Below are 25318 nucleotides of genomic sequence, written 5' to 3'. Positions count from 1 at the left end.
ACTTGTAGGATGGAGAGACACAAGAGAACCACGGACTGCACAACATTGGAACCAAATGCAAATCCCTCTTTATTTTAGGACATATTAGTTTCTCACAGAAACAGGCAGCAGCAGTCCATTCACTCAAAAGAAAATTATTAAAAATTCAGTTTTCCAGGTTACTCCTCAAAACGCCTCCAAATAGATACATAAATTATTTATAAATATGCAAAAATTACTGCAGAAACACTGAGTGGTGCAGCAATCACAGTAGAATTTCCACTCATAAGAAAAAAGTAGATCCAAATTGTCACAGGGTTGGCTTCTTTGGCGGGAACCGATCTCAGAGCATTTCAGTTTCATTTTAAATAATTTTAGAATAAAGAGAAATGAGCTCTCTATGAAGCCAAGGCTCTTGTCCCTTCCACTGAGCTTGCTGTGAGTAAAGACAGGCTTTCACATCTCAGCCCCTGAGCAAGGTGTAGCACAGCAAATCAGTGGCACAATAAAGTCCTGGGTGGGGGAGTCTCTCCCTCCCCAGGCACAGTCAGTACTGTGTTGCCAGCCCATCTCAGAGGGGAAAGGAGAAGCTGCTGCAGAAGACAACTGTCTCAGGAAAGGCTTGCCCTTCTCCCAAGGCCAGTAGCAACATTCTGCATCATACCTACTGCAAAAAGTTGCAGCATTTCTGCTCCCCTTCAAACTGGGTGTTGAGGGAAAAATAATTCCTTTTTCCCATACTATACACTCTGAAATACCTTGGCCCCAGTGGGCCAAGCAATCCCTGAAGCTTTATCAGGCCTAGGCCTGTTCTGTGACATGGGAAGGTGCACGGTGCTTTGTCAGTGGAGGTACTGCACAGACAAGAGACATCCCAGCTGCTACAGCTCAAGACAAGTAGGTGAGGGCTCTGGATTCTGGGTCAGAGAGCAGTGCAGCAAAACCAAGCAGGGCAGTGGAGATGGGGTTACAGCACAAAGATAACTGTCAGCATTTTACAGCTATCATACATGTCATACATACTGTGTCTGGGAATACATGTGTATGTGCACTGCTGTCTATTAAATATTAATTCCTCTTGAGTAGTACTAATCTCTCCCCCACCTCAACACCTTGGCTCATGGGCAGATCTGAGCCATTTCAGTGTCTGCTGCTCCTTGCCTTCGGGACGCAGAACGGGCACCTCCAGGTCAGTCATCGGCAGAGATGTCGCACCAGCTGCTCCAGCTGCTCCCGCTGCTGGTAGATGTAGAGCTGGGTGTCCCAGAGAGCGTTCACCAGCACGGCGTCGTTGACCTCGTCCAGCATCACCTCCGTGTGCAGCTGAGGGCTGAGCCTAAGGGCAGCGAGACAGCATCACCAGCTGGGCACAGACACGGAGGCGACCAGGCACGAGCCTGCCAAGCAGGACACTTCCACCAAGCGGCTCCCGCTGCTGGGGTGCTCGCTGGCCCTGGATCTGCCAGGCTCGCAGAGCAGAGGCCTGCTCCCTCCTTCAAGGCCCAGCCACACTCAAGGTGGAGCCACAGTGAAGCAACCGCAGCACATGAGGGACATCTGCTAAACACAAGCACGTATGACAAGTCTAAAACAGGCTGTGAGAGGCGGAACAGGGCAGGATGCACATCCCAAAGCACCGTGCAAGACAACACCCCCAAGCCTCCCCTAACTGGCCCAGGCCAGGCGTGCTGGGTGCCTCAGCTCATGTGGAGGGCCAAGACATGCTCCGTCACGTCACTGAGGCATGTGCAGGGGGCAGGGGACAGGTCTGGGCAGGCGTGCCACTGGAGGGGATGCCATTTGGGATGACGCACGCCACAGCCAGGTCCGAAGCGAGAGGGATAAAAATAGGTCTGTGCAAGCGAGCGGAAAGGAAGCTCCTACCGGAAATACCGCACATCCGTCATCTCACACCAGGCCCTGGCACGATCCACAGCTGGGCCATCTGCGTCAGTGCACTGCAGGAGAAACAGGCCCACAGTTACAGCCTGGCTGCTCTTCCCCTGCCTACAAGAGGCTTCCCTGGCACCACGTCCAACTGCACAAGGCGCAGGGGGAGAGCAAAAAACAGGAGCAAGTGCATCCTGGATGGCACTGCTCGCCACCAAGAGTGGGATGGCTTTTCTTTTTCTTTTCTAACATAAGAACAGTGCTCCTGATGCTTGGGACACAAGAATTGCACCCTACAAACCCTTCATATGTCACAGCACCGAGTGGATTGCCTCAAGGAAACTCCCAGGATGACCTTAATGACAGTCTCCTTGGGATTTCATCTGTATCTGTTCTGTCCAAGCCCTGTACAGCAGAGCCTGTGATTACTGCAGGCTTACTGGGCTATCCTGCGACAGCTTCCCTGGGAGCCCTGAGGTAAAAGACAGGGAAAGCAGAGGGACTCTGGGCATTTTCTCACTTCAGGAATCTAAAAAGGAGATAAAGCAACAGAATTAAGATCATAGTCAGAACTCCAGTTCTGATCTTTCTAGCTTTCATCTATTTAGAGTGTTTTCATGCACAACATTTAACCATGATCTTCCTGAAGCACACAAGTGCATATGCCAACTACACACTCCTAACCACAACTTGCAACTACTGGTTTTTATTAGTGACTCTCCCACTTCTTTAGTATTTACTGATTTCCCCAGTGGGGAAAACAAAGCTTTTCTAAAAAAAAAAAAAAAAAATGAATTGCTGTTTTCTGAGGCATGTTTTTTTTTTTTTTTTCCCCCAGGTTGCTCAGATGATAAGCAATGCTTCCGGGAAAGATATGAGTTTCACAAACTCACACCTGCAAATGTTTCTAAGAGTCACTTGACCACCATCCTGTCCTTAGCTCCTTTCAGCTGCAAGAATATCCCTTGGGGATGAGTGTCCTTTGGGGCACTTGAAACCCCGAAGAATCAGACAGGTCTTCAGGCCTGCTGTGCTCCTGCAATTCTTACGTTACCCACTACATCCATGTCAGAGCAGTTCCAAGGAAATAGAATTTACTTCCAAAAGGAGGAAGCTGGAACCTGGAAACCTTTTCTCCCTCCATGCAAGCAACCCCAGGAGTCTTTCGCCATCCCCTCCTCCCAGTACTCACACAATCCACCACCATCTTGCCAAGCTCCCTGGCCCCAAAGACGGTCTTTGCCAACTCCCAAGGGTTTGAGGGGCGGAAAACATCCACAGAGCTCACTGGGACCTGAGGAGGCTTCCCTGTCCCCAGGGAGACCACCAATCCCAATTTTCTTACTTCATGCTTCTGACCCTGAGGACAAAGAAAAGATCTGTTTGCAAGGACCAACAATGAAAGTGGAGCATGTCTTTCACAGCAGCTTCCTGGGGAAGCTCTGAAAGCCAAGGCAAAAGGCTCAGCAGCCTTTCCTTCCCCCATCCTCCCCCTAAGTACAGCCTGGTGAGACAGCTGTAACCCACAGGACTTCAACAGTTGCACTGTTCTGTCCCCTCTCCCCTGACCACACCTGAGCCCATGGGATTCCCCCAGAGATGAGTCCTAGGACCAGATGAAACAGCCCAACTCTTCAGTCTTTTGGCAACACACCTCCCCTTTCAGCTACAGGGAGCAATAGCTGCCACTGGTTATTCATCTTTTTGAAGAACTTGCCACACCACAGAAGGCATTCACTCTTCAGCCTTGCAGAGTACTCTACCCCTTGTCTTCTCCATTTATTTTTGGGCAGAAAAAGGTCCTGCAGACCCATGTCAAGGGCCACATGAAACCATCAACTGAATCATCCTTGTTCAAAGTAGCAAGGAGAGGCTGATGATACTGTCTCCCCCTCTCACACCCTTGTCGGAAGAGGCATCTCACCTCCCAGCCACTATTCCCAACACCTATCCCCCTCCATACACTCCCTTTTAGGCCACTGCACCTCTAACTAGTTTATCCACTAAGATGCATCCACTCTCAAACCCTCTTCCTCTTCAAGAGGGGGCCAAAAAATTCCAGTAACCAGTCAAGACTAGGATTTGCCTCACCTTTTTGATCAGTGTCTTGTTGTACTCATGGATCTCTGCCATGGCATCAAGGGTGGGGTTGTTGGCCAGCAGCCCTCCATCCAGGAAGCGGCCGATGGGCCGGAAATAAGTGGGAGCCGCACCGCTGCAGCGGGCAGCGCGCCACACGAGCTGCTCTGCAGGGACAGAGAGCAAAAGGCCTCTTGCAGCAAGTCTGCTGTGCACAAAAAGTACCCCAGCTCCACCAACGCAAATCAGGATGGCTTGCAGTCCCAGGAAACCCTGCCCTACATGGTTGTGCGTCTTTCTCCCAACAGCAGGGCTTCTGCTTGGATGCACAGGATGACTCTGCAGGGCTTTAAAAGATGTTCTCACCACTTTTTACATATCCTGGGTCAAATTCACTCTCTATCCATTTCCTTGCTGCTATTTTGATATTGACCCAGTTGTTTATGTGTGCCAGACAAGGCAGCATGCTGGAGGGGGCTGCACGCCTCGGTTACGTGGCTTTTCTATGTTCTTCTGTGAGAGCCCAGGGAAAGGTACTGACTGTATGCAGGACTCCTCCAGCAGACCCCTTCCTCATGAACCTCACCAGCCAGCCCCTGTTCCTGGTACAAGAGAAGCCAAGGGCAAAGGAGATAGGAGAAATAGGAACCATCACTAGGACCTAGTTACAAGTCAAGACCAGGGCTGAGCCATCGCTGGGACACGCTGATTTTTAGAGCAATAGGAGGAAGAATATGAAATCTGTCTCTGAGGGATGAAACCTCCTCAAACAACCAGCTGGACTTCCATTTACCTTCTGGCCGAGTGAGTGGTTGGAAAGATGCACTTGTCATGTATTCAGTGGAGCGTTTTGTCTCTGGTACAGGGTAATTCCGGAAAAGGTGGAGCTCAGCTGGCTGTCGGTCACACAATGTCCCTGTCACCATAACCCTGGGGAAGCAGACATGAGAGAATAAGAGTAAAATGGAAAAAAACCCTTATGGTTTCAAAAGCCTGCACATCACACTCCCCCAGATCTGCTCTAAGGAGAGGCTGAGCATCCCTGCTGAGACAGGTCTAGAGCACGTGTGGGACAGCACCAACCAGCACAGCCCAAGGCGGGACTTACTTGGGTTTTCGGACATCTGTCATTTTGGTGTTTTCCCCAAATTCCTTCTTCAAGAACTCATCCAGGGGCTCCGACTCGTAGGGCCGAGACCCCCGGAACACCATGTCCTTCATGCGGAAGTACAGGCAGCGCATGTAGTCCATGGACTTTCCTGAGACGGGCAACAGTGTTGGCAGGAGCAGGGGGTGGGAGGAAAGGCACACAGAACAAACAGCACAAGAACAAATCAGTGCAAGGACTTCCCAGGACAAGTGGGAGATGGGAGGCATCACTCCCAATCCAATCCCCTTCCCAAGCTGCCTGTCATCTGCTTGGTTCTCAGCAGCATGACTGGGAAGGATTACAGAGGAAGAGCAAGCTTGGAGCAGCTTCCCGTTACCAGAATGTATCAACCACCTTGCTCTACAGCCTCTGTGGAGAGCACAGGAAGAACAGAACATTGAACTCTGCCATCATGCACTCCCCGAAACCCAGAAAGCTGCTCAAAGCCAGCTGACATGACAAGTAAGTGCAAAGCCAAGTGTAGGCTTTCCTTTACTAAGGAACATCCCTTCCCTCCTCTGGCAGGCAGAAAAATATCTCAGTTGGGACTCAGAGAAGCGGCTCCCACCACACATCTGCTCCCCCAAGAGGAACACTCGGGCCCACTGGAGCAAGAAGGGACCCATTGTGTCCTTACCATGTACAATAGCCAGTGCCAAGATCCCTCCAGTGCTGGTCCCTGCGATCCAGTCAAAAATCTCACGAATGGGACGGCCCGCGGCCTTTTCAATAGCCAGGAGAAGCTGGATGAGCACAAGGCCCCGGATGCCCCCTCCATCCAAGCACAGGAGCCGGTCCTGACTGGAGAGAGACACACACAGATGACTGGGAGCCGTGGGACAGATTACAAATCACAGAACACTCCATGGGAACATGGCCCTGGGGACAGGAAGCTATGCCAGTAAGTAGATTGCTGCAGACAGTGTAATCAGTGAATAAATAAATCCAGAAGTGCCTTCTCAGGTGCAAGTAAGACATGTCCAATAAGCCTTGTCAGAGCTGGTGCAACATCCTTTGCTCTTGCATAGCCATCTCTAACCTTTACACCAGAAAGAGAGTCCCCAGTCCCTTACTACACAGTAATGGGTGTTGTGTCATAAATAAAAAAGCAGACAGACCTAAATCCTGCCAGCAGCACCTCAGTGCCAACTCCTCCTCCACTCCACAGCAAGGTGCAGGCACTGCCAAGACAGCGCAGAGGAGCTGAGTGAATGAACATCAGGGCAGTGTGTGGAGACAGGGAAATCACAAAGCCAAAACAGTGTTGGATGCCCAGTGGCACAGGAGAAGGACAGAGCAGGGTTTCACCTTCTGATCTCAGGCTATACTGCAGCTCCAGACAGGACAGGCAGGGATCATTTATGGAAACAGAGACTTCTTAAAAGACGCTGGCAAAAACTGCAATGTTGATGGGCATGAAATAATGTCAGCTCTGAGGATGCCATCCCCATGGGTGCAGGAGGGAGAATTCACACATGGATTTCACCTTCAAGTTGCACAGGAGCCTGGACAGAAGCTGTTCCTCACTTACTTTCTTCTAGCCTCAATGGGCGTGTCCACAACATCTGGTGCCTTCAGAAACTGTCCAAGCGTTGTGGAAATATACAGAAGGTCCTTGTACCCTAGAGGGCCATGAACATGCAAAATGAAAAAAAAAAAAAAATTAGAGATCACCAGTGTGATAACCAATAAACATAATAAACACAGAGAGAATATATAACTCCCTTCCCCATCGAAAAAAGGTCCTTGCAGGAGACACAAGCCATCTTACCCACAGCCAACAGGTACCCCCCAAATTTAACTCCACACCAAGGGACAGCAACACCATCCTTTAGGGTGGGCAGCTGGAGATGCACCAGAAAAGACAGGATCTGGAGAAGCAGATGATGTGCACGGAGGGTGAGAGAAGGCAGAGCCCAGCAGCGTGCCCACTACGCAGTTTACTGCAAGCTGTTAAGATAAAACCTAAATCTACTCCTCAAAGTAGCCTAGGCAGAAAAGCTGTGAGGACAGGGTGACTTGTCATTACCCCTCAGCTGGCGTTCACCCAGGCCACCCTGGGTGCGGGGCACCAATCCAGGCTAGGTCAGAAGCCAGCCTGCGAAACCAAAAGAAGAAAGAACAGGGGGAGAGAAGTTACATACTCCTGCCAGCACCCAGGCCAGAAGGTGGCTGTGGACAACAATGAATGCAATGAGGAGTTTCTTCAAGGGCTAGAGTCCATGATAAAAAAGGGTTTTGCTCTGTCAGCGCATCAGAGCTGAAACTGGGCATGGGTTGCCTTCACCAGGGTACAGTGAAAAGAAAGTCCTGGTGTCAGCAGCCAGTGAGATTTGTGGTGACACAGACACACATTCCATGATTGTCCTGTAGCCCCACAGGAGAGCCTTTGCAAAGAATACCTCCAGCCTGAGATGGGAAGTGGTCCACAAGCAGATGTTAGCTGCTTGCATGCTTTTCTCATGACCCTCCAAGTCAACTCCCCCACTGCCTAGTCCACAACCCCTCTTGTTGCCTCTGCCTCAGCTTTGGAGCTCCCTAAAGGCAGAAAGCCCCTCACTTACAACAGATCCATGTGCTTATTCACACAGTCAGGACAGCATAGACCACAAGATTCAACACAATCATATGTCCCAAAGTAGGCTTTTCCTATGCATAACAAATCCAGTGATCAAGGTTGCTTACCCTCAGGCTTCACCCTTTCCCTCTCTCAGCTGCTGGCCTCCAGGATCTGAATAAGTGACGCTTCTAAATCTCCTTGTGCCCAACACAACACTGGGAGGTCCTCAAGGCAGACCAGCAAGTACCTTCCCTTCTATACATGACCCAGTGCATAAAGTACATGCAGGTAACTAGGTGCCCCCTCTTCCAGAGAGCTGAGGCAATCAGTCTTTCTTTTTACAGAGCTATATTGTGTCAGATCTATAAAACAAATGTTTTGAGAACAAGAGTTTAGAATACACGTAACAGGAAAAGCAGAGAAGAGAGATAAGATCCTGCAAAAGGTGAATGAGGACAGAGCCACCACAGAGTCACCAGAAGTGAGAGCTTTGACAGTTCCCAGAGCACAGCCCGTCTGAAGAAGAGGTCTGAGACAGCACTGTGAAGCAAGAAGGGAGAAGAGCGAGGGAGGGCCAGGGAAGGCATTACCTAAGCTGTTGAGGCTGCTCCGCGAGGAAGGTTGGCCTTCCAGGAAGGAGGCGGCAGATGGTGCCAGGCTTGGGGAGTCAGGGTTGGGTGGTGGGTGGCAGCGTTCGGTCCCTACAGTTTGCAGCAGGTCTAAGAGCACTTTCCGGTTCGCACCTTAGGTGACGAAGGGGGAATTACAGATCAGAAAGAGAATCAGTGCACGCGCACACCACGGGAGAACGTGCTCCACTGAGTTCACAGAGGGCTAGACCCTCACAAAGCCTCTGGGATGACCTGGGGAAGGGCAAAACACGTCCCAGGTATCTCTCCCCAAACACCAGGCAGCAGGACTTGTACATAGCAGGAGTATCCACTGCTGTGCAGCTTCGAGGGTGTGTGCCACACACTTCTTGCCCTGGAGAACTGCCTGTGTCTGCCTGCGCCTGGGTGGTTCAGCAGTGCTACATCATCTTGTTGTGAGCCTGCAGTGCCTGACATAGTGACCTGAAAAAGGGGGAGGGCGTGCCAGCTTTTCCTCTTGCATCTCTGTGTCACAGAAGAGAAATTCATCAAGGGCTATTAATACAAAGCCTATGCTGCTAGCAAAATAAGTGCCTACTATGTGAGCAACTAGAAGCTGGGAAAGCATGTTGGAGAAGCATCACCTATGCATGGCATGTTTTCACCTCTCCCCAAGACACTGTTTTGGCCCCCAAGGGGAGACAGGATGCTGGGCTCATCCTGTAAGGCTGCTGACATGCTCCCTCACCTTTGCTGCTCCTGGCTGCCAACAGCCCTGGTGTCTCCCCGAAATCATTGGGGATTTCAACATCTCCTCCAAACACGATGATTGCTTTGATCATATCCAGGTGGTCATGCTAGGGAACAAAAGAAAGCTCAGTCAAGAGCCACTTACATGATTTCTCATTCCTTCCTTCCCCTTTTCATCAGCCAAAGCATCCACAAGGGAACACCACTTGAAATAGCCAGAATTTCAAAGGACTCCGTCCCTGTCTCAACTCTTCAAGAAAATCGCCCCTCCTTCCCAGCAGCCTCTGCAGAACACTCACCTTCATGGCCAGGTGCAGCGGGGTGTTGCCATCGTGTCCCCGGGCGTTGGTGTGGGCGCCGTGTGTCAGCAGGACCATGGCACAGTCCAGGCGGCCCCTCTGCACCGCAATGTGCAGAGCCATGTCAGCCGTGCGGCTGCTCGCGTTCACCTCGGAGCCGTACTCCAGCAGCAGCCGTGTCATCTGCGCCCGAGTGAGCAGAGATCAAGAAGAGAGAAAGCAGTTGTGAGGACAAACAGCTGGGCACTCACACCATGCAGGTCTCAAGGCAAGCAAAGCGCGGGAAGAGGAGGGACACTTAGCCTGGATACAGCTGGCTGGCAGATGCCAGCTGAATTGTTCCAAGCAATGGGGCTTCTCTGTCTTTTCCCACAGAACTAGTTGGGGGCTGCACAGTCTGGCTAGAGCTTCTGGATGCTTTGGGGTTCACACAAACTATGATCTGGCTCAGATCAATGGAGAAAAAAACAGCTCCTACTCAGGCCAGGATCCTTGGAGACTGAAAGGAAAACTTCTGCCTTCTGAGCTTCTCTTTATAAGCCAAGCAAATTTAAGTCTGCTCTGAAACTCCACAGGACACTTCTGAGAGTAAGGAATACTGCAGGAAGGGAAAAGAGCCCTGCTACAGCAATGCCCTCTGCTTGCAACAAGTATCATTCAGGTGCTCCAGCATAGCATATCACCATCCTGCCCGGGTCTGGCAGGACGTGGACTTTCACCCACGTGCCACCACTCCGTGCCTACCTCATGCTTCCCCTGCAGTTTCTAAGGCATCGCTCTGTTTGCTCCCAGGAAACTGGCAAGTAATGAGAAGAGAGCTCCCTCCAGGGGCAACGGGAGGGACAGTGCTGCAATTTCCCCAACAAAAGGGAAAAGGGACAAGCTAGCAGTTTCACAGCCATGGATGAAACACTAGGGATGAGCCCACCAGTTTATTTCACTGCAAGGCTCCCCTGCTCTATTCCCTGTGGCAAACAGCACTGACTGGCACAAAGAGAATCAAACACTGGGCTGCTGGCTGGGCTCTGACACTCCCAGGGCTCTGCACGTGCACTTGGAAAGGGACAGGTCAGCCACAGGAGGAATTAACTGGGTGCTGGGGAGCAGCACAGGCCCTCCCCATGGACTGGCTCCATCTACCTCTGCCTTCTTCGCCCAGTGCAGTGGAGTGGCTTCATAGCGTGGGTCCTTGGAGCAAACCTGGCTGGCATCTGCCTCGAGGATGGCCTGGGCACACCTGGGAAAGACAGTGAGATGACAGGATGGATGGCTGCTGTCTTGGCTCAAGACCTCCACTCACATCACCACCTGCCTTCTGCCCAGAGGAAAACCAGGAAACCCTGCAGCAGCAGCAGGGTCTCTGCAACACCTGCAAGTTCCTCAGCTGCACTTTTGTTTTGCTCTTCACAGAAATCATGGGCACAACAGGAAGCATACAAGCCAAACAGTGTTGGGAGCAGGAGAACCTCTTCCCAATTACAAGTTGTGGAGCAGCATCTGAGTGCTTCTCTAATACAGGAATATGGCATTTCTGGAAACTCTCCAAACCTGAGAAGCAAAATTCTTCTCCTCTCTTTCCACGGAAACATGGGCATAGAACTATAATAGTCAAATACTTGCTGAAATTAAGAATCTATGTACTTCCCTATGAGTGAAAAACCACACCTGTGGTGAACAGACCAGTATCTGATGCCTAGAAAACAGGGTAAGCAGACTTATGAAATAAGCATGCCCTCTCCACTACCAGCAAACAAACCCTGCACAAGAGATGGAGCCCCAGCGCAACCTCAGTGACCTATGCCCATTTTGGACTTGTGAATGTGTCTCTAATGTTGGGAAGTACTTTTCAAAATGCTTAAAAATCAGCTACCAGCAGCTAGTGTTGCCTTGAAAGCCCTGTTTGTAGAGTTTGGACACTGTGAACATTAAGTATTACAAAGCATATACAAAGGGCATTGAATTTCTCCAAAGAAAGCAGGGAGTAAATATTGTGCCTCTTTTGATTCAGTTCCAGAGTGTGTTATTAAGAGTCAAGAGTATCTCTGCCCTACAGGAGATAGGGAAAACTAGGCTTTGAAATGAAAGCTTATTAGGATCAGAGCACTCAAAGACAGAGGTACAGCAATTAATACTAAGCATCAGTCAATCATCTTCCAACAGCTTGTTCTGAGAAAATGTATTTCACAAATACATCTTTTTAAATCTGTGCCTTTCTCCCGATGTCTGATACTGAATAATGTAATAATTCAAGGAAAAAAAGGTTTTATTCTGAAAGCATTTCTTTCTTTCCCATACCAGCACTTCCCTGTTCTTCTGCCAATGACTACACATGAGACCTGTCCTACTGAGCACAGCCCTGGGCAATGGCTGAGCAAGCACACGGGTCCCCAGACTGGAGGGGAGACTACACCTACCCCTTCTGAGAGAACTTCAGTGCTGTGTGGATGGGGTAGCCCAGCGTGCCCACGACGCTGCAGCTGGCACGGCACTTCAGCAGGGACCGAACCATGTCCTCCTTGCCCAGCTGGCACGCGAGGTGCAGAGCTGTCAGCCCATCATTGCTCAGGTGATCCAAGCCAGTAGTTGGGGTTTTGCCCAGGAGCTGGAAGGAGGAGAAAGTAGATAAATAAATAGACAGACAAACATGGAAGAGCATCATCTCTCTTCCTGAGCTCTGAGGACACACTCTGGAGCACTGGACCCCTCACAATGCTACAGCCTATCCTCTCCATCCCTGCTCCCTGTAAACTGTAGATCTGTTTTGTGCTGACTGGTTTGTTGCACAAAAATACCCCACTGCCACACTGGGGAAGCCCTGGTGCACACATGAGAAGTGGGAATTTAGGTTTTTTTCTTTGGCTTAGCAAGGAATCAATGGAGAAAAGAAACAAACACAAGACAGATCAGACAACAAGCCAAGTTGATGCCACCAGAGAAATAAAGAAGAGGATATCTTTTTAATACAAAGTTCCTAACTGCCCACTCCACAGCATGGCAAGCCCTGATCCTCATCCCTACCTCATCATGCATTAGGAAACTAACACAGACTGGTAGGCAGACGGAGAGGTGTCACAACAGGTATTGGGCAAATGTGGGGGTTGCAGCTGTGGGGAAGTCAGTCTCAGGCTCACACCAAGTCTTGGGGAGCTGACAGACCTCAGGAATCATGTGCAAGGTCACCCACACCCTCATAAACCCCATCACTCTGCCCAGCAGTTCTCAGCCATCAAGAACACCTACAACTTTGGACTGTCTCTGCCTTGAGGCTCTGATCACTGTCCCCCACACAAGGCCACTCAGTTCAAACAGCAGGTCCTGCAGCTCAGGACAGCCCAGGGCAGCTCTGAAACTGTCCTTCAGCTTGTGGGCATCATGTGATCCCCCATGGCAGTCTCAACACACACTTCCCTACAGGACCACTCTGCCCAAAACCGAATGCCCTGCCCACAGGAGAGAGGGAAGGAACAGCCATGGGCCTGAGGAAAGGCAGGGTGAAGGCCTGATGCAAAGAGCAGTAAAGGATGCTTTCTGAGGAAACTTGCTTAACGTCCATGTTCTAGTGCAGGGTGGAATCTGCACTCTGATTATGGGAAACAGCACCAGTAAAGATGGATAGAAGAGGCTGAAATCAGGCTCAAGCAAATAACTCAACAGAGGGAACTGACTTTCTCTTCCCCTATCTGCAGCTGTTTTCCCATCCCTCTCCTCACAGCACAGAGAAAACCTCTTCTGGTCCCACCTTCTCCCAGAGCAGAAGTCACTCCCACCTCAATGATCTGGGGGTTGCTCCCTCGCACAGCATAGTGGAAAACAGTCTCCCCGTTCCTGTCAGTGATGTCCACCCGCGCGTGGCACTCCAGCAGCTCCAGCAGGCACTCCATGTCCCCCTTGCGGCACGCCAGGTGCAGCGGGGTGCAGCCATCCGCGCTGTCCGTGCTGTTCACGCAGCTGCAAGAGAGGACTCGCCGTGAGGCCCAGGAATGGCCACGGGAGGAGGAGGGCAAGCAGCTGCTCCAGGAGCTGACACAGAGGTACCTTCCACATCTGCCCCATCTGGCGTGAACCATGAGGTTCAGGAAAGCCCGGCCTCTTGCCAGGGAAGGAGCACAGGGAAGGGCCAGCAAGCAGCCCTGCCCCGGACTCTCTCCCTGACATGCTGCTCCTTTTTCTGCCCTCCATATGGGATCAGCTCCTTCTGCTCAAAGGAAGGCAGGAGACAGGTTACAGTCAGCAACCTGGCAATGGTGCTGCCATTTGCCCCCCAGTCCCCTAACTCCTCACCAGTCTCCCCTCAGTAAACTTGTGCTGGTTTTGGCTGGGGTAGAGTTAACTTTCTTCCCAGGGGCTGGTATGGGGCTGTGTTTTGGATTTGTGCTGAACACGGAGCTGACAACACAGAGATGTTTTTGTTATTGCTGAGCAGGGCTTACCCTGAGCCAAGGCCTTTTCTGCTTTCATACTGACCCATGGGTAAGGAGACAGGGTGCAAGGGAGGTTGTGAGGAGACACTGCCAGGACAGGTGACCCCAACTGACCAAAGGGATATTCCAGACCATATGACATCATGCTTACTATATAAAACTGGGGGATGGAGGAGCGGGGGCAGACTTTTGGAGTGATGGTGTTTGTCTTCCCAAGCCACCACAAGGAGTGATGGGGCCCTGGAGGTGCCTGTACACCTGCCTGCCCATGGGAAGCAGTGATTCAATTCCTTGTTTTACTCTGCTTGTGTGCGTGGCTTTTGCTTTCCCCTTTCATGGGGTTATCTCAACCCACAAGTTTTCTATCCTTTGCCCTTTCAATCCTTTCCCTGCTTCTGCTGGTGGGGGAGTGAGGAGTGGCTGCGTGGGGCTTGGCTGCTAGCTGGGGTTAAATTACAACAGAACTTCACTATGGAAAAAGAGCAAGGGCTTGTGGCCAAAAACTGTTTCCAGACAGTCCTACTGTACCTTCCCTCTCACAGCTTACAAAGTGCGCAACCCCCTCCAAAAAACAGCTCCACAAAGGGTTGCAATAACCTAACCAGTGTCTCTAGCAGGGCACTTCAATCCTTTATCTCAAGCACCAGAGCTCTGGGCTCTGCAGCAGCAGGTTGAAACCCGCCAGGCAGCTCCCACAGCGAAGAAGGGATCCTCTAATACAGCCCAGCCTGCCCTCCCAAGCTCCTTGAGCACCGACCCCCTGGAGACCCCCCCGTTCCTTGCCTCTGGATGTGGTTGTGCCGGAAGCTCTCCCGGCGGCCAAACTCCACAGCAATATGTGCAGGGGACCAGCTGGGGTAGCTGCGGAGGCAGTCGCTGAGCTGCTGGAGCTCCTCCAGGGACAAGGGCTGGCACGAGCTCTCGTAGAAAGGGCGCAGCTGCCGGGCATATTGCTCAAAGTACACCAGGGCGTCTGCTTCGTTGTCCAGCTGGAAGAGCCTGGAGAAAAGCAAGCACAGGGTTCATCCTGCTCAAAGGAATAACTCCAACCCCGTGTATCTGAGGGAAGCAGCTCTCTTCCAAACAGCAGTGCTGGGAACTTTCATTTCTTTTTCAACTAGTGTCATCCGTGTTCCAAGGGAAGCAGAGAGACTACTTCACTGGAAGTGAGCATCCCCTTTCCTGAACAATGCACGTGCACCTGTAGATGCCCTGAACTATATCACAGCTGCCTGTTGTCACAACGTTTGGACCCTGTCCCGTTTCCACGAGCTGTTTTGACGGCAACTCCTCCACCAGCCCACGCACGGGCCTTCCACCCCTCCCAGCCCACCTGCTGCTTCAACGCAGCACTCCACACCCGCGGCCTCAAGTCAGCCCCCACACCAGCAATGTGGGGTCTTTGGTTTCCCACGCCAGCAGGGACGGCGAAAGGCCTGTCACTCACCGGAACGCGACCTGCGGGCTCTGGGGATTCACCAGCAGGCAGTCCCAGGAGCGAGCGAGGCTGTTCTTGTAAAGGGCCACCCTGCCCTCCTCCCGCAGGCAAGCATGACCGGCGTACTCGGCGGCCGGCACCTCCCTCACGCGGTACGGGTTGGAGAATATCTGCGTGACGCTGCTGAAGGTGTCCAGCAGCCGCCCAAAGAACTGCATCTTCCCAGAGCCTCAGGCGGCTTGTCGCGAGGGAAACGCGGCCACTGGCTCCGCCCGGCCCCAGCCCTTTCCCGCAGCTGTGTGGCCCGGAGCGCCGCCGGGTGACGCCGCGGCGCCGGCAATGGGGGCGAGGGCGGCTCCGGGGATGGCGCCGGGCAAAGCACCACGGGCCCCCAGCGCCCCCCGCGCGCCGCCGACAGCGCGCGCCGCCCGCCAATCGCCGGCACCGCCCCCCGGGACGGGCCAATCAGCGGCGCCGCTTCCGGGGCGGGGCCGCGGGGGGCGGGATTAACGCCGCTCCCGCCGCCTGCCAGGGGAGGCGGGCGGAAGGGCGGGAGGCGCCATCTTTGTGAGGGGCGGGGCGACGAGGATGGGGCAACCCTCCTTAAAGAGGTGGTGGCCCATTTTGGTGCGGCGTTCTGCTCCCGGCAGCGCCGTTCATCGGTCGCGCGCCATCCCTAAACTGGAGTCAGAACCAGCGCTGTTGGAGCGCGGCTGCATTCACACCGCGGTGCGCGCTGGCAGCAGGTGCGAGGGGGGCTGGCACCGTGGGGCGCTTTAAGGGCAGCGGGCGCTTTAAAGGCAGCGGCCGCCCCGCGCGGCAGCGACGCGGGGGGGCGTGGCGAGGGTGACGTCACCGCATGACTGTGTTTTTATGAATGAAAAGAATCCGCGGGTGAGTAATCGCGGGGAGCGGGGCTGGAGGCGCCGCCCGACGCCCTGACCCGGCAGCGGCCCCGCGGGACCAGCGCAGCCGCCAGGTGAGCGCCGCCCGGAGCGGCCCCTCCGCTCCCGCCTCGCCTGCGCCCCCCGCGCGGCGGCCGCGAGAGGGGGGCGGCGGGGTCCGGCACCGGCTGGAGGCCTCTCTGCCGCCGCCGAGGGCGGGGATCGGGACCGGGACTAGGGCTGGGGCGGGGGGGCCGCCGGCCGGCCGCGCTCGGGGCCGGCCGCTCTTCCCTCCCAATTCCCGGCCACCGCCCTGGAGGGATCCGTCGCCGCTCCTCCGGCTCCGGCGGCGGCGGATCCCCGGCCCGGATTGCATCAGCTTCCAGCCGCCCCGGCTCCACCTTTGCCGCCGCCCCTCTCCAGCCCCTCATTCTTCTCGGGGCGCTCTCGGCCCCGTCCCGGCCCCCCTCGTCCCTCCGAGGGCTCTCCTAACGAGAACGGGGCTCCCCGAGGTGGGGAGAGCTGCTGGGCTGCAGTGTGGGGTGCCGGACCCCTCCTCACTCTCCGAACCCAGGGACGGGGGGGGGAGCGGCCACCGACGAGGGGCAGGCACCGCTTCCGTGACTCTCTCCCCTGGGCTGCTGAATCACGGGGCGCCGCGACCCTTCGCCCCCGGAGCCTGGGGGCACCCAACCCTTGCGCGGCACCCGTGGTGCTCTCCCGGGCGGTGGGGCGGCACCTCCGCACGGGTCCCGGCCGGGTGACTTCGCCACGCTGTCACTCCGTGGGGCTACTGCTTTTACTTTCCCTTCAGCCTCGGGCGGATCTCGCCTGCGTTTCCTCCCCGCGGGGAAGGCTTGGCTTCCCAGCAGGCGGCTGGGGCATTTCGGGTCCCGTGGGCAGAGCAGCATCCCAACCGTCTCGTGATGGGATGAAGGAGGGCGGGAGGTCCATCCTTGCCCCATTACTATTATTCCTTGCACTCATCATTGCTATTAATATTATTACTATGTACTTTTTTAAAAGGAGTGGGATGAGTCATGCGGCCCGGGGTGGGGGGGATGTGGGCAGCAGGCAGGGGACCAGCAGGGTCGGTGTCCTCTGTTCTGAGGTGAGGGACACGGGGCTGGCAGTAACCGGCTTTTCTCCTGGCTGCTCAGCAGGGCCAGAGTGAGGAAAGGATGGCTGCGGACGGGCTCTCCAGCAAGGCATTGAAGGTGAGCACCAGTGGGAACAGGGACGTGGGAGGCAGGGGGCTGGTTTTGGGGGTCTCAGGCAAGCACGCCTCTCTCCGGCAGGTGAAGCGGGAGCTGGGGGAGAACACTCCACTGCTGTCGGATGAGGAGCTGATGGGGCTGTCAGTGCGGGAACTCAACCACCACCTGCGGGGCCTCTCCAAGGAGGAGGTGGCGAGGCTGAAGCAGCGTCGTCGGACGCTGAAGAACCGGGGTTATGCTGCCAGCTGCCGGGTGAAGCGCGTCTGCCAGAAGGAAGAGCTGCAAAAGCAGAAGATGGAGCTGGAGTGGGAGGTGGACAAGCTGGCCCGGGAGAACGCTGCCATGCGCCTGGAGCTCGACACCCTCCGTGGCAAGTACGAGGCCCTGCAGGGCTTCGCCCGCACTGTGGCCACTCATGGGCACCCTGCCAAGGTGGCTACCGCCAGTGTCATCACCATCGTCAAGTCCGGCACCAACCAGGCCGCCTACTCCTAGTGCTGGCCTCCGTCCTCCGGCAGGACACAGTCCTCCCCGGGGCACCTTCCCCATGAATTGCCTCCCAGCCCTTCCCCAACCTCCTCCCTGTCAGGACCTGTGCCCAAAATCCCCCTTCTCCCATCCCTTGAACTCCAGCTCCCCCAGGCAGGGAGGGCTGCTGCTATGTGGGTGCTGGGGTGGAGGACAGGACCTCACTGGTGGCCCCCACAGCCCCTCCCCTCTTGGGTGTGCAGACAGGAGAGAGCGAACCCATGCAGGCAGCAGTGGGGAAGCATCCCACAGCTCCAAGCTGGTAGGAAAATGCCAGGTGCCTCTCTTCTGTGAGAGGGCATGGGAGAGCTGAATGTGGGCCAGGCAGTCCCAGGAGCATGTACCAGAGGGAAAAGAGGAGAGAGAGGTTTTGCAGCGTAGTGGAAGAAGGCATGATAGAAGGGTATCAGCGTTGGGCACACAGCCTGGACCACAGCTGTAGCAGGGGGGCAGATGGCAGCATGTCTGAAATCTCTGAGGATGCAGATGGCAAGGGAAGGTTGGCAGGTCAGAGGGGGAGATAAAGTGGCTGCAGGTTGATGCCTGGTAAGGGTGAATGGAATGGGAAAGCACTGTGGCAGCTTGTGGTGCTGGGGGACCCCAGAGGTGACAGTGACTGGGCAGGGGAGAGCTGGGGGACGTGAGTGGGTCAGCCCAGGCTGTTGTCCACAAAGGGGAGAAGCAGTGGTGCTGTTTTATCTTTTTCTATCACGCACATCCTTCACGCCTCTTCCTGCTGACGGGACACTCAGCTTGGCCGGGTGTCTGAAATCCAGCAGCACCGGCAGGAAGGAAGCGGAGGCAGCTGGAGCAGAGATAAACACTGTTTTGCTCAGCACAGGCCAGCTTGTATGGCCCCACCACCTACAAAGCCCATGGAAAGGTGCTCCTGGCTCTCGAGAGTCAGAGATGCGGAGGCAGAGAGAGGGGTGGAGGTGCAGGAGGTGGGAAGTAGGGGTGGAGAACATCCCTGCTCCTGGGAGCTGCCTGGCAGGCAGGTAGGCTCCTCCCTTTGGTTTTCCTCCAGCTTGGACACTGGTGTGGGACAACCGGCTCTCGAGCAGGCTGAAAGACTGGAGAAGAGCTGGGTTCGCTAAATACAGGCAGCACAGGGGAGGTAGCAGGAGGCAGACCCAGCTCGGGAGCTGCTGCTGCAGATGATTCCCCTGCCCCTCTGTTCTGCCCCTGCCTGGGTATTGCCACGCCAGCCGCCCTCAGCTGCAGCCTCCATTCTTCCCTGTAGAGGTGCCTGCCACTCCTGGATGGGGCACTGTGGTTGGTATCCCCCACCCCAACTCCTCTTGGGTTTATTTATTGCACGAACATAAGTTATTTTCACGTCCTCTTTGCCATTCCGCCTCTCGGCACAGCCAGGATGTTGGTACAGAGCCGTACTTTATATTTTATATATGCAAATCACATTTTATCTTATACTTATATAGAGCAAAAAAAAAACTTATTTATTTTCTGACTTACAGTATGTGTCCTACCCGACTCCTCTGTATTTTGTAGACTTTACAAATAAAGCAAGTTTTTTTTTTTTTTCCACAAACATAGAGAGTGTGTTTGGTCATTCTTGAACTTGGGACAGAGCTGTGTCTGAGTGAGACCAGATTTGCAGGCTCTCTCTAGCTTTGCTGCAAGACACGCTCAAGAATGCACCCAAAAAAGATGGGATGGGGGATAGCTCATGGCTTTTTAAGACAAAAACAGATTTATAGTCTCTGAGAGAAAAGGCCTAAAAAAGCATGCTTAATGCTGAATACCACCCCCCAAAGCACTTGCTTTCAGGAGCAGTTCAGCTGTGCTGAATCAGCTTTTCCTGGGAAAGATAATGCTTTTCACTACAAAAATTGGACCAGGTGCAGAACAGGCAGGTGCAGTCAGGGCATCTGTGCCAAAAAACTTCCCTGCTGAGTGACCTTACTGCCTTACCTGGAAACAGCAAGGAGGAAAGCAAGGAGCTTCTGCCCATGGATGGCAGGAGAAGGGGAAGAAGTGTGGCAGGGACCTTACTGGGAGATGAAGCCAGACCTCCTCCCTCTGTGGAAAAGCCACCCTTCCTCAGAGCTGAGGTAGAAGCAGTGAGCATGTTCCAAATGTCCTGGTGGGCCAGGTCCCCAGCAGTTTGCAGCACTCCGGATGGTTTGGGGGTTTGACATTCCCATTCCCTCTGCAAATGCCCCCAGCCCCAAACACTGCTCATGGAAGAAAATCCCAAAGCCACTGTTTGCTGGGGCCCCCTCTCTTCCACTGGTGTTTCACAGTGAACACCTAAGGAAGGATTGATCTCTGCTCCAGGTTTTTGACACATGGGTTTCACTCCTGCCTTGGGCCAGCAGTGGTGTCTCAGCCGAGGGTGCTGCAGTGATGCTTTTCCATCAGCTCCTACATAGATACACAGAGTTTTCCTTCTGGGAAGAGGACAAGACATCCTGACCCACCAAGCCTCAGTCCCTGCAAGGAAGAAGAACTCAGAGAAGTCATCCAGACAGCACCACACAGAGCCAGCTTAAGTACAATCTATATTATCTCTATATCTTTTATTTGTCATCATATTTGCTCATTTCTGCAGAGTATAACGTCACAAAGACCAAAATAGAGAGCGGCTTGTCGCTGAGCTCACATCAGTTAAACACGATAGGTACAAAACTAGGTGACTCTGTCTTATTTATCATACTTTTTTTTCAGTCATTTATATACAAAGAACTACTCTATATGGAAAAATAATAAATCCCATGGGTATGTTACATGGTAAACAAAAAAGGAAGGAAGGAAGGAGAGCAGAAGCAGGTGAGGGAGAGCAGCTCCAAGGGTCTACTCCTGGAACCGGCACATTTCTTGGGCCCTGGGCTACCATGAGCAGATCTACAACGCCATGGATGCCTTGGCCTTCTCAGTTTCAAGCTCTGGATCTCATATTTGTTCCTCCAACACAAAGTGGCTTCAGAGCCAGTGCTTGCTCTGGCACTTGCCAGTCACGAGGGAGAGCAGGAAGCTCAGTGATGGATGATTTTGTGTGGTGTTAAAAAACATATATGTATATAAAATTATAAAGTAGGGCAGCTGGCTTGTTGGGCACTAGCTCACCAAGCTCCTCCAAAGGCAGCTGGTGCAAAAGAGTTATATTGAAACCATTACACACACGATGCTTTGAGAATATCCAGATCCTCTGTACAGCATATATATATATATACACATATACATATATATATATATGCAGGAGACATTTCAAAATAAGCTCTAAGAAACGCTTCTCTAAGCCTGGACCACCTTCATGCTCAATGGGGCAATCACACAGATTTCAGCCACCCAAATGCAACAAGGATTGGGGGATTGGGGGCTGTCACCAAGTGATACTGGGACATCATCAAGGCCTGCAAATGCAAAGAAAGGGGAGGATGGGACCATGTCCCATGCCCCACTTTCCTAAAAGGGAGAGTAACATAAGTATTTCACATTAAAGGACTGTTAATCAAAGCCATAGAAGACAGAAGGAAAGTCCATTCAACCTTCAGTCCTGCTTTCCAGGTGGCTTATGCATGAGGAAATTTTACACCAAGGCCACACAAAGCCTGGCAGAGTGTGTTTGCATGTCTAAATAAGCAGTCACAGACTTAGGAAAATTAGTAACTAACAGCATGGCATTGCAGGATGTGTGTAAATGGGGAAATCCAGCAGCAGAGAAGCTGCCCAGCTTGGGCAGAGGTGCTGAATAAATAAGGTGCTCTTCACTCACTGTCACTTCTGAGACACTCAATGAACAAGCAGATGGATTAGGAAACAAACGGTAACATAAACTCCAGGCAGCAAACCAGACTCCAGTTCTCCTAGCAGAGCAGCAAGGAGCAATCCAGAATCACACAGGTCTGCCCTTGGCAGGGGAGGCATCAAGTGGGAGAGGAAGGGAGAAACTACAGCTGAACACAGCAGCTTGCTCCAATCTCTCATTTTTGCTTCTCGCTTGCAAGTAGGAACACCTGAGCTGTAGCACTTGAGTGTGCTGCCCACTCTTCCCCTAGATAATTTTAAGCAAGCAAGAGGCATTTCCTGGTCCCTGGATAGATCTACAGAAGGATCACTTTTCTTTTGGCTCCACTAAGTACCCATGGGTTCATCCAAAACCTAACAGAAGGGGAAGCTTCTCCCACTTCCATGGATGCTGCTTCCACCCTTGATAGCACTGCAGGTGCAGCAGAGCCTGTGAAATGTGCAGCAGCAGCAGCAGCAATTGCTGCCTGAGAAAATAAAAGGGACAAATTGACCAGCCAAGTCATGTCAGGTTTCAAGTCTGCTCCACCTTGGCCCAGAACAGCTACAAAAATAAAAAACAAAGGAGTGTGCAAGATTCCTTCCTGAATATTCCAGCCTAAGGGGAAAACTTGTGTAGCTCAGGAAAAGTCATTGATGATGAGCATGGGGAGAGCTACCTGTGAGAGACCAGGACCTGCTCTGGCAGCTACCTCTAAGAGGGACAGATGTGATGCTGAGGGATAGGAAACAAGAAGAAAAACTGGTTTTGTGTTTACATATCTTCCCTTCCCAAAGAGGGGTGAAGGGGCCAGAGCTCTTCAAACTTCCACCATCTACCATAGCCAGTCCTCAGTCTTGTTAGCAGGAGACAGATGCTCCAGGGAGGCTTCCTGCCACAGGAAGCCAGGGAGATGGGAAGCTTGGACACCTGGTGATTAAAAAACTCCACCCTTTTGAAAAAGTAAGTCCATCCCCAGTGAGCTTCGACAAGGTTTTATAGCAATTGGAAATGCAGGGAGCCAAGGAACACGAAGAAAGCCCTGTCCTTTTCCCCCTCGCTCACTCAAGGACTCATAACCAGGTGCTCAGGAGGGTGGGGACAGATGTTCCTTACTTAGCACTCAAGGCAATGGCTATATAGAAAGACCAGTCTCCGGTCTGGTCCCCAGGAACGTTTATGGCTGCATCCCCATTCTATTTCCCAAGGATCACAGAGACAGATGTTAGTACCAGGGAGCTGGGGGGAAAACTGTGCCTACATCAACCATTCAGGAAAAGAAATAGAAAGCAGTCAGGTTGTCCTGTTGGAAAAAAACCAAAATATTTTTGGCTACAACTCCAGGCTCCGGCCAGTCACCCTCCACACCAAGCTGGGCAGGTGTGGGAAGCCAGTGCCCCAAACCCTGGAGCTTTGCTTGAATCAGTTCTGATTGCTGCTGTAAGGAATGGGCTCGAGCATGGAGTCCTGGCCATTCCGCCACCTCCGCATTGCTCATCGTGTCCGTACCCACAAAAGCTAATGGGAAGTGCCCACTTCTGCAATCTTTACTCTCTAGGAAGTGATATGACTTGCGTGTTTCTGCATTAATAAATTATTTAAAAAAAAAAAAAAAAAGGAAAATGACAGCCTGTGCTGGCAGTTTCCCCTCCTAGAATTCATCATCGGAGCTCAGCAAGAGGGTCTTCTCGTTGTCGCGGGCACCGGAGCAGCTGTGGGAGCGCGAGATCACGTGGCTGCCATTGCGCCAGGGGGGACCGTGCTCCAGTGTCGACTGTTGGGTGTACTGCTGGTAGGCTGGAGAGAAGTTGTGGATCGCATCTTGGACAATGTCATGGGGATTCATGGTCTCCTTGAGGCTGCTGGAGATGCTCTTCATGGGAGCACAGCGACCTGTTTGGGTAAGACAGGAAGGGACAAGTAAAGAAGACTGCTGCCTTCCCCACATCTCTTAACACGAAGGTAAGGAGAACAGGGAACATGCGATCCTAGATCCCACAGAAGGTGTGTTACAGACTTCCTTAAGCAGCTGCTGAGGAAAAACCACACAAATAGTATCGAGTTTTACCAGTGGTGCTCCTAAACCCAGACACCGTGAACCAAGTGAATCCACCACAGCACCAAATGGAGGACACACCATGAGAACGGGACACACCCACAGTGACAACCTCCACTACACACTACCAGTGCTGGCCTGGCTGTGCAACAAATACAGTCAGGTATAGAGGTGCTCCTCTAAATGCTTTCAGAAGACAAAAATTAAGTAAATTCTAAAAATGCAGGAGAAATGGCATTTGCCATTCCACCCACTGAAAATTAAGACTGCTAGGTGGTATCAAAGTGCCCATGGGAAAGAAATCATATGAGTGGAAAGCAGCACAAAGTAAGGAAAGGAGGGAAACAGGCAGTACTAGAGGCAGAACAACCCCATGTGTTATAATGATACCATGAAGGAAGCAACAGCTGGAGAATGTACCACCCAAGTGCTGAGCACAGAGGGAAGCTGTGTCTCCTTCTAGGAGCTGCCATGTCTCATGGCTTCGGTTCCATTTCCAGTATGGGCTTCTGGCTCTGGTCAGTTCTGGGGATGAGCTCCCCAGAGAACCAAAGCATGCTGATCATCTGTGGCAGTCATAAAAGTGAAGGGAGGCTGGGGTGAGAGCAGCTCCTTTGAGAGCCTGTGCAACTCTTTGGAGAGAGATCCCCAGAGCTCCAACGCAAATGCTCTAAAGCTACGCGTTAATGCCCACGTGGCTGTTTTACTACTTATAATCCAGACAACCCTAAAGCAGCTGTGTGAGGCAGTCGAGTTACAGACTTGCAAGGAAAGGGGAACAAGGGACAGGGCAGGCTGTAGGCAGGCTGGGAATCAGGAGAGAATAGCATCCCAGCTAAAAACCAACTGAGACAAACACACAAAGCATGCTGTACCTACCGTATGGCCCATATGATGGAACAGCTGCATCAGGGACCAGTGGCCAAAGCAAGGGAGAGATAAAAGGAAGAGGAGAGAGAGACAGAGACAGAGAAAGAGGAAATAACAAGAACTGAACAAGGCCCGCTGAAACATTCCCCACTGTACTGACCAGCAGTTTACCCTTTCATCACCCATAGATCTCATCTGTCCCCACTGCAACCACCGTTCTTCCAAAACCTCTGGGGCTGGCTGGGATGGAGGGGTCATCTACATCAACACCTGTCCAAGGGCTGCTGTCTTCCTGCACCTTGGCACAGATCTCCCTCAGCAGGAAGGAATCCCTTTATTCGGAAAACACTGCATAGACTAGGCACAAAACCTCCTTTTCCCAGAGATAACATCCATCTTCCTCTTCCCCAAAATAAGAATCTTCCTTATAGCAACCCAGCCCTCACAAAGTCGTTACAGGAAGATCCTCCTCCATGACAAACATATTGCCAAAGCACAGACTCATCTTCCCAAGCCAGATTCAAAACAGAGCCTGTTTTAGGCCCTGTCCCTCCTGCCCTCAAGTCTGTTGCATAATCTGGAGCAATGGAGTTCCCCTCTGGGGAGACAGGAAGAAGGACAAACCCATTCTACCGAAACAATGCAACATCTTACAGCCCTCAGGTCTGCAACAAGTTGTCGTGGGTGGCATACTGGGGAACTGAAAAGGGAACAGTGCAATTCACAGAAGGTTTCTGCCCCAGAGAGCTGTTGCACAATAAATCTGTTCAGACACCACACAGGAGGGGACGTGGCATTTTCCAAGCTATCGGGTTGGGAGTCATTTCAGTGTGTTGGCTGCCTGAGGGACCAGTCT

At 52.8% G+C, this 25318-nt stretch overlaps 3 protein-coding genes across 10 annotated transcripts in view; 1 reads left to right on the top strand and 2 right to left on the bottom strand.

Annotated features, from left to right (window-relative positions):
• Positions 1-45: 45 nt before the first annotated feature.
• On the bottom strand, positions 46-15550 carry PLA2G6 (phospholipase A2 group VI). Of its 3 annotated transcripts, XM_010410902.3 has the most exons (16): positions 15166-15550; positions 14502-14717; positions 13065-13245; positions 11712-11899; positions 10438-10534; positions 9298-9480; positions 8997-9105; positions 8249-8401; positions 6630-6720; positions 5736-5899; positions 5057-5207; positions 4742-4878; positions 3961-4115; positions 3062-3229; positions 1864-1937; positions 46-1315 (listed from the first exon to the last, which is right to left on the bottom strand). In XM_010410902.3, the coding sequence occupies exons 1-16, from the start codon at positions 15372-15374 to the stop codon at positions 1174-1176; spliced, it is 2418 nt and encodes an 805-aa protein (XP_010409204.3). In that variant the 5' UTR covers positions 15375-15550; the 3' UTR covers positions 46-1173. The 3 variants fall into 3 exon arrangements, with proteins under 3 accessions (XP_010409204.3, XP_039427121.1, XP_039427122.1); XM_039571187.1 differs by lacking the exon at positions 8249-8401; XM_039571188.1 differs by lacking the exons at positions 14502-14717; positions 15166-15550 and adding an exon at positions 13333-13464.
• Positions 15551-15755: 205 nt separating this feature from the next.
• On the top strand, positions 15756-19337 carry MAFF (MAF bZIP transcription factor F). Of its 5 annotated transcripts, none has more exons than XM_039571542.1 (3): positions 15756-15902; positions 17204-17257; positions 17339-19337. In XM_039571542.1, the coding sequence occupies exons 2-3, from the start codon at positions 17222-17224 to the stop codon at positions 17750-17752; spliced, it is 450 nt and encodes a 149-aa protein (XP_039427476.1). In that variant the 5' UTR covers positions 15756-15902; positions 17204-17221; the 3' UTR covers positions 17753-19337. The 5 variants fall into 5 exon arrangements, with proteins under 5 accessions (XP_039427476.1, XP_039427474.1, XP_039427473.1 ...); XM_039571540.1 differs by having other exon boundaries at positions 17201-17257; XM_039571539.1 differs by lacking the exon at positions 15756-15902 and adding an exon at positions 16019-16135.
• A 960-nt stretch (positions 19338-20297) lies between these two features.
• TMEM184B (transmembrane protein 184B) overlaps positions 20298-25318 on the bottom strand; it is a 30429-nt gene continuing 25408 nt past the window's right edge. The window contains exons 9-10 of one of the 2 annotated variants that reach the window (XM_039571537.1): positions 24472-24495; positions 20298-23429 (exon numbers count right to left, since the gene is read on the bottom strand). In XM_039571537.1, coding sequence (XP_039427471.1) covers positions 23188-23429; positions 24472-24495 — 266 coding nt within the window. In that variant the 3' untranslated portion in view covers positions 20298-23187. The remainder of the gene's footprint in view (positions 23430-24471; positions 24496-25318) is intronic. The other variant, XM_010410579.3, reaches the window with a different exon arrangement.

This window comes from Corvus cornix, chromosome 1A (genome assembly GCF_000738735.6).
Source record: "Corvus cornix cornix isolate S_Up_H32 chromosome 1A, ASM73873v5, whole genome shotgun sequence".
Classification (NCBI taxonomy): Eukaryota; Metazoa; Chordata; class Aves; order Passeriformes; family Corvidae; genus Corvus; species Corvus cornix.
The sequence above is the reverse complement of the archived record's forward strand: the minus strand, read 5'-3'. Positions and strand labels throughout refer to the sequence as shown.